This window comes from Kogia breviceps, chromosome 10 (genome assembly GCF_026419965.1).
Source record: "Kogia breviceps isolate mKogBre1 chromosome 10, mKogBre1 haplotype 1, whole genome shotgun sequence".
Taxonomy (NCBI): Eukaryota; Metazoa; Chordata; class Mammalia; order Artiodactyla; family Physeteridae; genus Kogia; species Kogia breviceps.
The window spans coordinates 48,997,208-49,014,135 of NC_081319.1; the positions used below are offsets into that span (position 1 = coordinate 48,997,208).

At 43.5% G+C, this 16,928-nt stretch overlaps 1 protein-coding gene across 1 annotated transcript in view; it reads right to left on the reverse strand.

Moving 5' to 3' along the window:
* ITGA9 (integrin subunit alpha 9) overlaps positions 1-16,928 on the reverse strand; it is a 356,752-nt gene that overhangs the window by 132,587 nt on the left and 207,237 nt on the right. Inside the window, exon 18 of the mRNA XM_059077262.2 lies at positions 2,120-2,270. Within this exon, the coding sequence (XP_058933245.1) occupies positions 2,120-2,270 (151 nt within the window). The remainder of the gene's footprint in view (positions 1-2,119; positions 2,271-16,928) is intronic.

The window sequence follows — 16,928 nt, forward strand, 5'->3', positions numbered from 1 at the left end:
GGTCAATGATGATGACAAGGTGGAAATGGTGCTCCCCTTCCACTTCAAAGGGGGACAATTCTGCTGAGTGATTTATGCTCTAGGGCATTCCCCCACCTCTTTCCACCCCACAACCCAGACCAAGGCTGGATTTTACACCCTTACTCAGCCCTTTCTGCCCCAACCTGCTTCCCTCACTTCTTTTCTCCTGAGAACATTGCTCCAATAAATCAGGTGCACCTGGATCACATGCAGTACGGAGAGAATGGGAAAATGTATGTAAAACCTGTGGTGTATAACACATGGTCAATAAACGCTACTTTCCATTACCCAAATAATTATAAGATTAAGGATATAACCATTTGCTCATACGAATCTCTGTAGAAGATATTCATCATACTATTATTTAAAAGAGAATAAAATTGGAAATAATCTAAATGTCCAATAGTAGGAATTCATAGGCAATCCATACTATATCCTATGATAGAATATTACACAGTCTCCAAGCCAAAAAGAAAAACATGGTGAAGGGAGGTAAAGCAAGATGCAGGAGGCTACTTAGTTTATAAATTATACCACCAAGTCCTATGTACTAACAGAGTGGGGCAAGCTCTGAGCTTCCTAGCAGACAACAGAGACAACGAAGCTTAGCTGGTTATAAGGATGACTGTGTCCACAGATATGAACAAGCCAAAATGCTCTGGAAAAGCACAGCTATTCCTAATTCTGAGACAGAGAGTAAGTTCTCCCATGGGTCCTGAGTGACAGGAATACATTCAATGTGATGATCCAGTCACCAGCCACATCCTCTTAGTTACCATAAAGGTGAGTTCCACAGGTCTGGTCCCTGAGTGAACCCCTCTCCCCGCATCCATCCTCCTACGCCCCACAAGAAGACCCATCACAGCACATGACATTCTGTAAAAGAGATTCGGCGCACAGCCAGGTAATAGAACCCTGAAGATTCTTGGCTCCCTCTGGACTGGGCTTAAATCAGGGACAATTTTGGGGGTGTAGAAGTGGCTGGAAAGCATGCCCTTCTTGCATTCAATGCCTCTGTGGCCTCCCCTACCCTGGAGCTCCAGAAGCTATGGAGCATCAGAGAGTCTGAAATGACTTCTTGGGACGTTCTTGAAGTGTCTTTCAGGATGTCTCCATATGCCCCAGCTGCCCTCTAAGCTGGGCAGGGTCGGCACAGTCCTGTCCAAACAACTGAGCCTAGCAGGACCTGTGCCTGGACAGAGGCTGCCCACCACCCGAAGGCACACCAAGTGCTCACCTGTGGGCAGGGCCAAGGTTTCCCTTGGAAAGTGATTCCGGCTCCATTTTTACACAGACATCAAGGCGCTGCAGTTCAAATCTGTGAACACTTTGAAAAGCTGCAAAACTTCCCATCAGAACAGCTGCCCACAGTCAGGCAACCACCAGGTAGAAGACGGACTAACCGAGTCCACTCATTCCTCCTGCCTCCTACAGTTGAGACCCGTTACTCTTTCTTCCCCAAAGTGGTTCACTGAGGGGGATTATGGGACCAGAGAGAATCCCAGCTCCTTTTTCCTTTCTGAGTCATGCTATTTAAATGTCAATCATGCAAATAAATTAAATTGCTCTTTAAAACTCACTCAATTCATGGAAATAATTTAATTTACTCAATTCACTAAAAGATCTCAGGACTAAATGAATACGCCAAAGCAGAGGCAGATGTTCATGACCCTCGAATGGAAAACATCAAGGGCATCACTGGTGATAACGCGCATGATAAGCAGTGATCTGTTCTCATTTCTTATCTGGTTTTTCACAACAACTACTGACCTACAGTGGGAATACTCTAGAACAGGCATGTGCCGGAGATGATGACTGTATCATCTCAGGGAAGGGGCCAGACACAAAATTGTGCAGAGAGGGTTTCACAAGGGAGAAGGGATGGGAAACAGTGTGAGATACGGATACGGCTCTGATACACCGTGGGTATTAACGGCTTCTTCTTTGGCTTTACCAACAATGCTTTCTAAGTTCAGGAGGAAAAAATTATAATAATTCCAAACGATCCTCCACATAAAGGAATAATCTCTGTAGAATCACTGCATATTCCAAGGTACGATGAAAGTCAGCAAATGCACTAGATGTGGGTCCTTCTTACCTTCTGCCACATGTTGATGAAGAAGAGCTCCCGGGAAACGTTGAAGGACACGTTGGCATCATAGGCATCGTCCCCGAGGTTGGAGATGGAGACGTTTAGGGAGATATTCTTCACAGCCCCCATAGCTAGATATGGGGTTCTGTCATCAACACTGCAAGGAAAAATGAACAGCAATGAGTGTTCTGAAGCTTTCACTGATATAACATGAGGCATCAGGGGATAGCTGAGAGTGGAGGCAGAAACTCTACTAGGATCAGAACTAAAAGTCCCAGGAAGCCCAGTAACTAGCCATGCATCCCAGGGCACTCAGTCAGCCCCCATGGGCCTCAGCTTCATCATCTAAGCACGGGGAGTTTTACGGTCCTGTGTTGCCTAACTCACTAAGATGTCCTGTGGCTCATGGGAAACCTAGTGCATCCAACTTGGAAAATTATAAGACATTTAATAACCTATACATGGAATTTGGTCATATAGTAATTCATTCAAATATTTCTGAGCACCTACTACATGCCAATCACTACTCTATGTGCTAAAGAAAGCAGTGAACAAAAGACTTGCTTTCCTGTAGCTTCAAGGAGACAAAAAAACACATACACAAAGAAGCAAACATACAGGTCAGATTGTAATAAGAGCAATGGAGAAAACTTACAAAAGGTAAGAAGGATAGAGGACACCAGATTTGGAGGGAGAGTGGGGTGCAATTTTAAATAGGCTGGTCAGGGAAGCTTCACTGATGAGGTGACCTCTCAGTAGAAACTGAAAGAAAGAAAGAGAGCAAGACACCCAGATATCTGAGAACTAGCAAAGGAAAAGTTGTGTGTGGTGTATTCAAGGGCAGCAAGGAGACCCGTGTGGCTGGAGAGGAGTAAGGGGCAGAGTGGGAGGAAATGGGCTTAGAGGTGAAGGGAGTGGGGGTGGGCAGACCACGCATTGTGGGCCATCCCTAGGCCCATGGTTTGCCTCTGAGACAGGAGCTCCTGCAGGCCTCTGAGCAGGGCATGGTGTGACCTGACTTCAATGTTTAAAGGCTCACTGGATGTGGTGTGAACAGTCCGGAGTGAGTGGTTGGTGGGGGGAAGGAGAGAGCCTGGTTTGAAGGTTCTTGTAATAATTCAGGTGTAAGAAGATGGCAGCCCAGACCACAGTGGTAGAAGCTGAGGTCACATTCTGGATGTCTCAAAGGTTGTGCCAACAGATTTTGCTTATGGATTGGATGAAGGGTGTTAGGGAAAGAGAGGAGTCATGGACTCCTCTCTTTCCTCTCTTTCTTGCATAGGCTGCAAGGATTTCAGATTTAACAACCTGAAGGGAAGAGGGGTCACTTACTGAGATGGGAAAGATCATGGGTATAGAAGGTCAGCAGAGAAAATCCAAATGCCTATTGGATTTTTAAGAAGAGATGCTGAGATAGTTGGATGTAAGGGTCTAGAGTGGAAGGAGGGGTCAGGGTTGGAGATATGCATTTGGATGGACTAGAAATGATCACTAGGGAATGCATGTAACTAGAGAAGGGGGTCTTATGTTTAGGAGCTAAAGATGACGAGGAGCCAGCAAAGGAGACTGAAAAAGAGTGGCTAAGGAGATGGGAGGAAAACCAAGAGAGACAGTCTCCAAGCAGCCATATGCTTCAAGAAAGGAGTAATCAGTTTCATCAAATGTGGCAATCTAACATGAGGAATTAGAACTGGCCACTGGAATTAGCCATCTGGAGGCCATTGGTGATCTTGATAAGAACTGCTGAAGTGCAGTGACAGGGATGATCGGAGGTGGTCTGAGAGAGGTAGGAGGAGAAGAATTGGAAACAATTAGCACAGCTGACTCTTTGGAGGAATTTTTCTATAAAGGAAAGCAGAGATATAGGATTGACAGCTGGTGGGGGAAGTGGGCTCAAGGGAATTGTTTTTTTCTTTTCAGATGGGAATTATCATGGCATATGTACATGATCACAGGAAGGATCTACTAGGCAGGGGACAATTAATAAAGACATGACAGGGCTCAGTTGCTGGATGGCCTGGTGAACAAACGGAGGGGCTGGCCTCAGCTGGTACGAAGTGAGAAAGTGGAGCACATGGCCCAGATGCATAAGTAGAAGGGTGGTAGGAACAAATGAAAGTTCCCGTGATTGCTTCCGCTTTGCAGTGAAATAGAAGCAGCGTCAAAGACTGGGAAGGAAGGGGGGAGAGGGGAATATTTGAAGGGTGAGGAGATGGAGGGAAATGGCAGCCCAGGAGAGCAGGGGAGTGAATGGACCATCAACGGGATGAGGATGATGGCGGTGAGGATGATGACAAGGATGAAGATGCACATGAGGCTGATGATTATTAGACAGTGTGAGTTTTGGACAAAATAAATTCACACTGGAGGCCGATCTTTGACTGGCCAGCCAGTTAGTGGCAGATGTGATCAAGCATATGAGGGTTTGAGTATTGGACAGTTGTTACTTTTGGCCACTCAGCATCCTGACACGTTTTTGTTTGGGGGGGATCTCAAGAGAGGTGGAAGAACTGTCAGCAGAAAAGGGGCAGACCCTCCCTCTGCCCTCCTCTTGGTCATGTAAGTGTGGGCACTTAACTAAGTGCAGTCACGTGATCTAAGGGTGGTCAAGTGGCCTCAGTGTGGGGGGTGGATGCTGCCAACTGGGGCCACGAATTTTGAGGGCTGCCCAATGACACCAGGGCCCTCTGAGATCATCTGAGGTGGCTGCAGAGGAGTTGAGAGCCCAGGGTTGGCATCCTGGGCTAAGCCTTGCCTCTCCCTCCTGCCTAGGATCTGAACCAACCCATATATTTCCAATAAATTCCATTTCCACTTAAATTAACAAGCACGTGTTTATTGTTGTTTGCAACCATTAATACAGCATGAAAGAGAACTCTCCAAAATCTCACTAGGCTATAAAACTTTGAAATATGCATTTGTGTGTGGGAGGGGATCATCATTACCCATCCATGAAGAGAGGACCTCACTTTCCTGCATGCCTGGCACGTCAACAAAAACAACGTGCAATGAGAGATCTGATGGCCTTGTTTTTGGAAGCAAGAGCTCTGAGGATCCAAACAAGATGTGAAAAATTAACTTGGAGAAAAGTTTCAAATTCTTGAATGGCCTCCAGTAAATGAAGACCCTGACCTCAAGCTATTGTGGCAATTATTTATTATTGTTGGCCATTTTCATTTTAAACAATTGATGGGTTATTTCTGTCCTCCTGTTTGCTTTTGTAAGATTAAAGAAGTAATTCTCAGGCCTTGAAGAGTTATGAGAGAGCATTAGCCTTGCGTTATCTCAAGAAGGAATTGCCTAAGCACCCACAAGTAGCCTCAGAAAGTATCCACAGTTTCCAAATGAAATATTAAGCAGAGAGACAAGACAGAAAAGCCCAGGACCACGGGGCAGGGGCTGCCTGCTCACTCCAGTTTTGTCATTCATGCGATCAGCCTCCTTCCCTTGTGTGTAAACGGCAAGGGATCAGGCCAGGGATGTCTAACCTTCTGCCAGCTCCTAAAGCCTCTGTCACTTAATCAGGCAGCAAGGTCACTCCCAGGTTTTCACAAAGTCAAGTAAAACAAACATGGCTCTTTGAGTAAGGGAAGCCAGGGATCTTCCAGGTCTGAAAGCAAACTCAGACGTTTTAACAAAAGAAGCCTCAAAGCTGTTTTCACTCTTTCTTCACATCTAAAAATCCACATACAAAACGGTACATCTCTGCTTCCAAAGCTATTCTTAGAAATGAAACGCAATGTAGTCTGCCTGGTGCTGGGTACTTGCAAACAAGTTGTCCTGAAACCTGCAACAGCATGATAGCATGAAAGGTTCCTGATGTCAGCTGTGTTTTTAGAGATGAGGAAATCGAGATGCAGGGAGATAAGGTGGCCAAGTTGCTGAGCTTAGAACTCAGTGCCTCCTGTGCCTTCAAAGCCCGCCCCTCTCCACCGTTGCCTGCGTTCCCCAGCCCCTTGCCAGTCACACCCTTAGGAGGCCCTTTCTGGTCTCCCGTCTGGGTGAAATAAATCTCCCTATTATGAGCTTCTCCAGCACCAGGGCTCCACCAGCCCTTCATGCCATTTCCCAAGGTTGTCATGACACATTTATTTGTGTGGCTGTTTGATTAAGGATGATCTCTCTCCCCACTAGGATCTAGGCACCAGGGGGCAGGGACTTCTGTCTGGTTTTGCTCATCATTGAACCCTCAGGGATAGAATGGTGCCTGGCACATAGTAGGTGCTCAACAAACCCTTGCTGAATGACTGAATGGCATGCATGACCTCCCCACAACAGATCATGAGCTCAACCTTCACATTTACAGGTGAAGATGCTGAGTCCCCCACAGGGGAGCCCACTCTGATCAAGGTCACCGGGCCATGGAGGTGCTGAGCTGGAGCTGGTGCCAAACTTCCTTCATCATGAAGGCTGTCTGAGCTACAACTCATATAATCTCTAGCTCAGTCAGGAAGGGCTTTGGCAAGAAATGTCATTTAATGACATCTGAAGAAAAAACAGGATTCCGTGAAGACCAACCTCTCGGACGGCACTGCTAAAAGAGTAAGACAATGAGACACAGTATTTTTGTGCCAAACAGCCAAACATTCCAGGGGTGCTTTCTGATTTATTGAAGAACAATCTTTCTAATTTTCAAGGCATTTTAGTCCCTGAGAAATTTTCCCATTAATTCTAATTTGATTTTGCAGTCTTTTAAGTGGGTCAGATTTCTATGTACACCAATGACTCTGGTGTACTTTTATATGAAAAGCATGATTAGTCACTAACATAAGGTACAAACTGTACAGTTTCTATAAAGTTTATCTTACAGCACACATACAGCCTGCTGGAAACATCTTGCTCATGTTTTATCAAAAATAATAAATAGGGCTTCCCTGGTGGTGCAGTGGTTGGGAATCTGCCCGCCAATGCAGGGGACGTGGGTTCGTGCCCCAGTCCGGGAAGATCCCACATGCCGCGGAGCAACCAAGCCCGTGAGCCACAATTACTGAGCCTGCGCGTCTGGAGCCTGTGCTCCGCAACAAGAGAGGCCCGCGCACCGCGATGAAGAGTGGCCCCTGCTTGCCACAACTAGAGAAAGCCCTCGCACAGAAACGAAGACCCAACACAGCCAAAAATAAATAAATAAAAGAAAAGACTACACTCAACTACAAGCCTGGGACCAGGATGAGGCAATCTGGGACCCAGGGTTCAAAATTTAAGGAGACCCTCGCTCTCAGGTGCTGACCCTGCGCCTGCATGACCCTGAAAGTGAGTGCTGCCTTAAATTAAAAAAAAAAAAAAAATAATAATAATAATAATAATAATAAATATAACTGTCCTAATACATCTTACAGCAGCTGTCTGTGAACATGTTGGGTTTATACTGAAGTTTAGTGCCAATTCATTCAATACTCCAAATGTCAGATGCTGCTATGGGCATCATGGTGGCCGTGTGGTATCTGAGGATCACTGTAGAAACTGTACTTTGACCTCACTCATTATTGTACATTAAAAACACACACCATTCAAAGTTCCATATTGGGTAAATACAATACATTTCCATACCAAATCATCCTATGCTGAACCATTAAAGGTCACTAAAGCAAATTCTTCCTTTTCTACCATCACAGAAACAGCTTTATGCAGATAATTTTTTGGTGAAGATGCTAAGGAAAGAAACTAAAGCAGCTAAATTGGTGTTTAATAATTTTCTATTAGATCATTTTAGACCTTCCTTAAGTCTTAAAGATATAAACAATGACCTTATTTAAATAACTTGTGGTTATAATTTATCTTTTATAGAATATAATACTGTTATTTTCTTTTGCTGCTAGTTTAAATTTAGCCTGAGTCAAGGATGCTAAGACAACGGTTAGTCAAGCACATTCTATTCAACTGTATTTGAGTTCACAAAACTTCCTGTTATACTGTCATTAAGATTGACATTATATTTATGAACCACAACTATATTTGATAATGACAACTAGGGTAATACTACAGGGCAGCCAAATCCACCTACTCTTTCCTTTCCTGCCTTCCTCCTTCCATCCTCCCTCCCTTTCTCTTTCTAATCATTTATCCATCCATCACTTTTTAAAACTACCTTCTCAATTTAGGCACCAAGGATGCAGGTTCCAGCCCTCAAGGAATTCACAGTCTAGTGGAGGAAACAAACATGTGCGACATAAGTTAATGTCAATATGTGCTACGTGCTGACCCTTAGGGATAAGGAAACATCCTTATGAGACCCTTACGAGACCCTGTATGCGATGAGAGGGCAAACAAGGGATTCTGCAGGGACAGTGGGGTTAGGGGAGGGCCATCGGGGATATTACGCAAAGTATTATCAAGGAAGTGAACCATGAATCCTACAATTAATGGAATGGTAGCCCTGTCAACAAAAATTTGGCTAAGATCGATTGTCCACACCCATACCCACACCCACTAGTTTCTCCATTCATGGAAATCATATTAAAAAGGACACTGTGAAGCAGAACATGTTCTTCCACAGGAGAAATGTCAAAATCGGGGGCCGCGTTCCTGAGTAAGGATTCAGCAACCAACAAATCACAGATATCCTCAACAAAGTGCCATAAAAGCAGTGACATAAATTATAGCCACTGCAATTTAAAAACATAAACAATTCCTAGTCTTAAAAATGAGTAGACATCATAAAATCAGAAATGGAATTTGACAGCTGGATGGGGACTCATTTGAGAGTCATCATTTTGCAGATAAAGGCCAGAATTAACCACTTCCCTGAGGCCACACAGCAGATAGTGGCAGAGCCAGGCAGCCCTCCTAACTCCTGGGCCAGCGATTCTCCCTGTGTGCCCATTGCTCCTAAAGTACATAAAAATACAACTAAATGGTATAAAAGTTACATAAAACTTATTTGGGTATAGGATGAGGAATGAAATTGTAGTTGCCTTCTTACTATTTAGAATATTTAGAATACTGGGTGATGTCATCTCTTTACAAAAGCTATTGTGAGTGCTTATTTTTCCTCTTGACAATTTTCCTTGAAATTGGTGGAGGCATTCAGGATGACTCCAGATGCCTTCAGCAGCTCTGTTGGACAATCTCCCTCTTGGCACTTTGTTGACAACTATCAGAGCTTTTCAACTGTTCGTGCTTAAAATTAAAAACATGAAAAAAAACACATAAAACCACGGTTGTTCATCGGATGTCTTCCTATGAGGAATATGAGCACGAGGCACCAAATAAATTGATTATTATGTGACGGAGATGCACCATGAAGCTGATAAGACAAGTCATGCCAAAAGAACAGGTGCAGTATAAGAGGCAAGAGAAATCCAGAGCAAAGAAATCACTGTAGATTGACGTTGCTGTAAGGAGTTCCCTAAGAGATGTAGAAAATGAGCACATTTTAAAGGATGAGGAGCAAATGGGGGGACAGACAAATAGGAAGGACATTCCAGGCAGAGAAAAAAGCAAACAAAAGATAAAGGGATGGAAGTGACTCAGAAATAACATGGAAAGAGGCAGGAAAAGGACATTCTTAGCAATAAGATGGGTAGGAGGACAATATTGATAGAATGTGTAGGCTGTGTCCAGATTCCCATGGACCTTGAATGTCAGAGTGCTGAGTTTATCCTCTAGGCCAGTAAACTTAACAGTTATCTTGAGTCACCAATGCCAGGTGTGTTGCAAATAATTTATTAATAAATAATAAGGCACCAAAGTGAAGGTATTGCAAAACGTAGTAGGCTATGTATGGGTGGTTCTGCTCCTGTCCCTGGGCGTCTTATCTCTACAGCTTCCAAGGTTGCAATTCCATCCGCCAACATCCCCATCTTTTGCCGGAGGACCTTTTGCTGCAGGCCAGCTAAATGCCTAAGAATTAAGCCCCTGACATTCCCTGTAGCAGCCCTCAAACAATGACTGATGGGAACTGGTGTATAATTACCACAGCTCTCTCATCTACTAAGTGAGACAACACAGTATATTCTAGACCTGTGCTGTCAGATATGGTAGCCACCGGTCACATGTGCCTTTTGAGCACTGGAAATGCGGCAGGTCTGAATTAGTGTAAAATACACCAGATTTCAAGGACTTAGTGCAATAAAACAAAAAAGGATTTAAAAATCTCAATCATTGCTTTAGTATTAATTACGTTTAAATAATTTCTGATTCACTAAATTTGCTGCACCAGTTCCACTTTAATTTTTCAATGTGGCTACCAGAAAGTTTAAAAAGTTTAAAGCCTATTGGTCAGCACTGTTCTAGATTCTCAGCAAATTCTACGTATTGTACTTTTAACATATAATATGGTTGTCTGTAATTAATTTTCAATGGCACAGATTTGCTCATGTTACTTGCAAAGTAGAGGTCTAGGGAAAATAAACTGGGGTAAAAATAAAATTGGGTATTTAAAGACATAACATTGATAATATTTAGCTCCTGAAACTCGCTTATAAAATGCTGTAATGAATATTGTAAAATGAAAAAAAAAAAAAAAAGAAAAGGTGTCCCACATATGTACTTTTCTGCCCCAGAAGATAATTTTGACTTTTACCAAAATGTGATGCCTCAAGTTGTACACTGGGCAGGGGAACCTCATTGATTACATGTGATGTGGTGCAAAAAGGAGGTAAACCACGCAGATCTAGGCCATAAGGAATGTCCTGAGTTGTCGCATTTGTGCAGCGAAGGAAGAATTTATGTGCCGACTCCAGTCACTGGATGAGGGTGATGTGGGAAAGGGAGAGCATCTATTCCCAGCACCTCTGGACTGCTACCCAGTGGGTAGAGTAGGCAGAGAGATGAAGTCCTGGGAGCCGGACGCCAGGCCAACACATAAGGGTAAAGGGATTTGACAGTGTTGACAGTGCCTGTGGTGGGGCCCTATGCCAGCTTTATGACCTGGTGAATAAGGCCTGTTTCTGGCAGGTCAGATCAGCTAATCCTGTTATCTCTGACCATCTGAAAGGGGCTCCAGGCCTTGGAGAAACCCCACTCCACCCCTTGTGATCCACATCCTGTTCACTTTCCTTCTTATGCCACCGTCACAAGGATCCACCTCAGGTGCCATAGTCTCCGTTTCTTCCCATGGTTCCAGGAAACAGGTATGGGTGACTGAACACACCCCTAACCCAGGGCTGACCGCCATTGCTTGCACCAGGGGTGCTCTTCTGGTTGTCTTTGCCTGGTGACTGCTTTTAAAAGGTAGGTATGCCTGCTGGGCAGGTTGTTAACTATTTTTAATATTGTCCCTGCCCTAAACCAGTGCACCTTAAGGTAAGTCACATAGCACACCACCCTTACTGAATCTGAGGAGTATATATTTCTGAGCTTCCCCAGTGCAATTCACTTTGGGGAGAATGACTAGGGACCAATTCGAGAGGACACAAATGGCAGCAAGCACAAATTTCTGAACCCATTTTTGCAGGGCAGGCACTCTGTAAGGGGCTGTCCTTGGCTTCCCAACCCAGGAAGGCAGCTGTCAATACCTCCAAGGCGCAAGTGTTGACACCACTTTGTCCTAGAATGTCATTATGGTGATTGGTCTTCAGCCTCTGTTCACCTCTACAGGATGAGAGTTTTTACAGTCAAGCCTACTGCTGCATCTGAGAGTTGCTTCAAAGCCCCTGAGATTCTTCATTACAGAAGCACTTGCATTCAAAGAGCCAGACTGGAGGCCTCTCCTCTGTGACACAGGCAACTCCTTAGCAATCTATACAAAACTGTATAAAAATCCATTCTCAAAATCCCAACATTTCTATATCTCCAAAGGAAAAAGCTGCCAACATCAGCCTTTAGAGATAAGAAGCCCCTGGGAATGCCTTCACCATATTCTGTACACATAGAGTATTATGAAGGCTAAGCCATGTCCTGGGGAATAAATGATAAAAACATCTCCAAGTCAGACGTGGAGTGATACACACATTTTTATAAGATCAAAGTTTAGAGACTCATGGTCTTTTAAAGCTGAAAAGGACCAGAACTGATTACAGAGCAATCTCCTCCCTATTTTGCAAAGACATTGAGTACAAAGTGATATAAGTGACTTAGGAACTTATTGAGTAATTAGTGGTAGTACCAGTTTACCTAGTGGCAGTGCCAGGATTCAAACACACTGTATCAGTCAGGGTGCAGCTAGGAAAACAGAGTCCATGCCAGGTAGTTCACTGGAAGAGATTAAAATGGGGAACTAGGAACAAAGGTGCGAGAGGAGCCAAAAGAGAAAACAAGGGGAGATGAGGAAAACCAGAGATTAGAAGTAACTATTATCCATGAAGCTGGAGAGACTGAGGGAGGAGGTTGTGACCAGAGCTGCGACTGCCAAGAAGAGGTTGAGATCACAGAGGGGATGTAGCTATTACCAGAGATGCTGCATGAAGTGGGTGGGGTCGGGGAGAAATACCTTGACTCTTCTCCTTCTCCCTCCCTTCAACCTCTCAACAGTGCTCTCATTGGCCAAACTTAACAGGAAGTCTGTTGGCAAAGGAGCCTGGGAAATATAGTTTTTCAGAGTCAGGCTCCTATGAACAGAGCAAAGAAAGGTGGGGAACAGATAAATGCACAATGTTTTTAGATTCTTAGTCCCTTACTCTCAGCTTGCAATGAGTTAGGGAAGCTATCCTTTCCCCAATTTTCATGTGATGGAACACTAGACAAGGAAACCTTGAGTCCCAGGAAGGGACTACAAAGGATTCAGTCCCCGCAGAATGTTCCAGTGTAAGCTCCAAAGTTCCTCCTTCCTACAGGGATGGGAATTGTTTTTGTATTGCTGGCTCATTTTAGTTAGTTTTACTTTATTAGTTAGTTACTTAGTTTAATTAGTTTTACTGCCTATTCCTATAGAACTCACTGAAACATCAAAGTAGATGGAATCCAAACACCAATTTTCACTGCCATGAAAAGTCATTAAAGTTTCCTGATTTTGAAGGTTGTAGCTATTGTGGCAAACACTTAGGAATTCATTTTATTAACTAAGACCACCAAAAAAGATACCACTTTTTTATTTGGTAAAAACATTTTTTTTTGGTCAAAAGAATCACCAAGAAATGCCCAAAAAAGACACTGTACCTAAAATGTACACCTTTGAATAGATTTAAGAAATCAAACTTAATCTTGTTTTATATTTTAATATACTCTAGAATGGTAGGAGCTGTTACTTTTGCCCAACTATTCATCTTGTCCTGTGGTTATCCTACAGCTGGTCCCACATAAGCCCAGGCCAGGGGAAACTTCCTGTGGTTTACAGCCTCACCCCACAATCATCTGCTCTAACCCATTTGATGATCCTCATGCCAACCAGCTCAGGATCGTCTCATTTTATACCCTGCAACCTATTTTGCTTTGTTCAAAACTCAGTGCCACGTCGGGGACCCACCTGCTTCTCAGGTGTGCCCTACCCACATAGCTCTGTCACCACTCAGCTTCTCCTCCTGACTTTGGTTTCCCTGGATACACACCCCGGTCACTTGGCTGGGCTGCAGCTGAATCCCTGGGTCACTTACACAGGTTGTCCCAGAGCCCCACCAGCATCTATCTGGACATTTGTCCACTTTCAAATACACTTTAAAAAAATCTAAACAGCAACAATCTACATTAATTAATTTCTGCTTTTGTTTTAAATCCATAACTTTAAGGAGCTTTACTATTCATATTGTTTGTATCCTCAAAAACTGCATAAACCAGTAATACTCTGTTAAACAGAATATGCTACCTGTATGGGTGTAGGTTTCAACCTTCTCCAACAGTGGGCTATTATACATAGAGTTTGAGATGTGCTTCACATCTTGCCATGCTTTATAAATCCCTTCTAATCATGCAAAACAGATCCACATGGCTATTAACTCCAGACAGAGATCACGGGGCACCTCTGTAAGGCATGTCAACTAAAGTTTACAGCGGGTCAGGGAAATGATTCCTGGGAGTGAATTTCTGCTTTGAAAACCATTTATGTGAAACCAGAAATACCTCTATCTCCCTCATACGTACCCCCTTTGGATGGTTTTATGTTCATAAAGTAAGAGAAAAACTAAGGAGATCTGAACTAAAATAGTGGCTTCCTTAGCAACATTCAGATCGTTCATGTAAATATGTGTTACTTAAAAAAAAAATAACATGTCTATATCCTCATTGATTTTGCTAGCATCAATGTGGCCCCAGCTCTGGCTCATTTAATAACTCATTTAGTTATAGAATCAGTATTTGCTTCAAAGGCTACCTTCTTTCTAACAAGGCAGACATGAGAAGCTCGAGGGCCCTCCCTGCCCCTCCAAGAAGCTTAGGCTCCCTCCTCCTGCCCCATCTGCTTAACTGTGAAAAGAACTGCTGGTTTCCAGCAAACAGAGGAATTCAAATCCTCATCAGCCTCGACTTGAGTAGTAGTTTCCGGAATCACTAAATCTTACAACATCTGGAACAAATCAGGTTCACTCACTGTAACAACTGGATTAAAGACAAAGAGTACTTTGGGGGGCAGAGGAATTCCCCAAATTTGCGGGCTGCCCAGAGGTCTGATGTCATGACGGGGATGGTGTGCAGCGATGGATGACCTGACCAACAGCGGCCCAGTGCCACCCTGCACCACACACACCACCCGTTAAACTCGGCCACCATGCATTTAAAATGCAAGAAGCGAACCTGCATTTCATGACGCTGGCAGGCCAGACAACTCAAGAGAGCCCAAGTCGGCAGGGCCACCATGGTCCCTCCACAAATAACTCTGTCATGGCCATCATTTTTCCCTGTTTCTACCTCAAGAACCAAATGGGGGATGTAAATGGTCACAGACAATAAAGTGTATTGAAATTACAAGCCTCCCTGATTTGGAACCTTCTTCCTGTGCGGTGGGGGCCAGAGGAAAGTGGTTCTTCCCACCTGGGTCCCCAAAGGTAGAAACAAGAATAGACACTCCAGATGCAGCACTTCTGGTAAGCAGAGCAAAACGTTTGTTTCTCCAACATGTATCTTTTCCCCAAATCAGGGAAAACTTCTAGAACAGGGGTTTTTAACCTGGTTTTGTCACCGGATACTCTTGGCAGTCTAGTGAAGTGAATGGACCCCTTTTCAAAATGTTTTTTTTTAACATCTTTATTTGAGAATAACTGTTTTACAATAGTGTGTTAGTTTCTCCTTAACAACAAAGTGAATCAGTTATACATATACATATGTTTCCATATCTCTTCCCTCTTGCATCACCCTCCCTCTTGCCCTCCCTATCCCACCCCTCTAGGTGGTCACAAAGCACAGAGGTAATCTCCTTGTGCTATGTGGCAGCTTCCCACTAGCTATCTAATTTACATTTGGTAGTGTGTATATGCCCCTGCCACTCTTTCACTTTGTCACAGCCCACCCTTCCCCCTCCCCATATCCTCAAGTCCATGCTCTAGTAGGTCTGTGTTTTATTCCCGTCTTACCACTAATCTCTTCATGACATTTTTTTTCTTAGATTCCATATATATGTGTTAGCATACGGTATTTGTTTTTCTCCTTCTGACTTACTTCACTCTGTATGACAGACTCCAGGTCTATCCACCTCATTACAAATACCTCAGTTTCATTTCTTTTTATGGCTGAGTAATATTCCATTGTATATATGTGCCACATCTTCTTTATCCATTCATCTGTTGATGGACACTTAGGTTGCTTCCATGTCCTGGCTATCGTAAATAGAGCTGCAATAAACATTTTGGTACATGACTCTTTTTGAATTATGGTTTTCTCAGAGTATATGCCTAGTAGTGGGATTGTGGGGGCGTATGGTAGTTCTATTTGTAGTTTTTTAAGGAACCTCCATACTGTCAAAATGTTTTTAAATGCATAAAATGAAAAATAGAGTTATAAAGAAACCAGCTATACAAACATACAGTGATAATTATGTTTAAAAATATGTGGTTTTTGAGTATGGGTTTTTAAAATAACACCAAATAATAAGGTTTGGCAGTAGATCACATAGCTACCATAACTTTGAAGTAGAGATGAATGTGAATGATATTTTGAAATATGTGCAACATTGTAACTTGATGTGAAAATATCAGTGATTTCTATGTGTGACAGTCACAGGTCCTGCTAATGTTACTCTGTTTTGTTGTCTACATTGACAATTGACTACGATGCTACATTTTACTTTGAAGTTAGTGAAAATAAAGCTGTGATTGTTTTCCTATTTAAATTCACAGATCCCATGAATTCAAAGTGCAGACCACCAAGAGGATATGAACCCATATCCTCAGGTTAGGAACCTGTGTCCTATGGTAAGTGAGAGGGAGGGACTAACTCAGTGCTGATGAGTCACCAATGATGATGAGAGGCCAGGTGAAGGGAGGGATAGACAGCATGCTTAGCCTCCAACACCAGGAGGAAAAGGAAGACGTGCATTTCTGAAAGGTGTAGAGTAAGAGATTTGTAACTGTTGTTGGTTTCCTTCATCTCAATCCTACTCTTCCAGGTCTAACAACGAGCCATCTTTAAAATCGACGAACCTGGGGAAGCTAGACAGAGAGGTGAGTAAATGAGAATTTTCTCCTTCTTGGCTCAGGAGGTTAAATGAATTGTGTTCTTCCACACAAAGAACAATTTTCTTCCAGAAAAAAAAAATATGAAAACTTGGGATTTCCCTGGTGGTGCAGTGGTTAAGAATCTGCCTGCCAATGCAGGAGATGCAGGTTCGATCCCTGGTCTGGGAAGATCCCACATGCCGCGAAGCAACTAAGCTCCTGTGCCACAACTACTGAGCCTGTGCTCTAGAGCCTGTGAGTCACAACTACTGAGCCTGTGTGCCACAACTACTGAAGCCCACGTGCCTAGAGCCCGTGCTCCTCAACAAGAGAAGCCACCGTAATGAGAAGCCTGCACA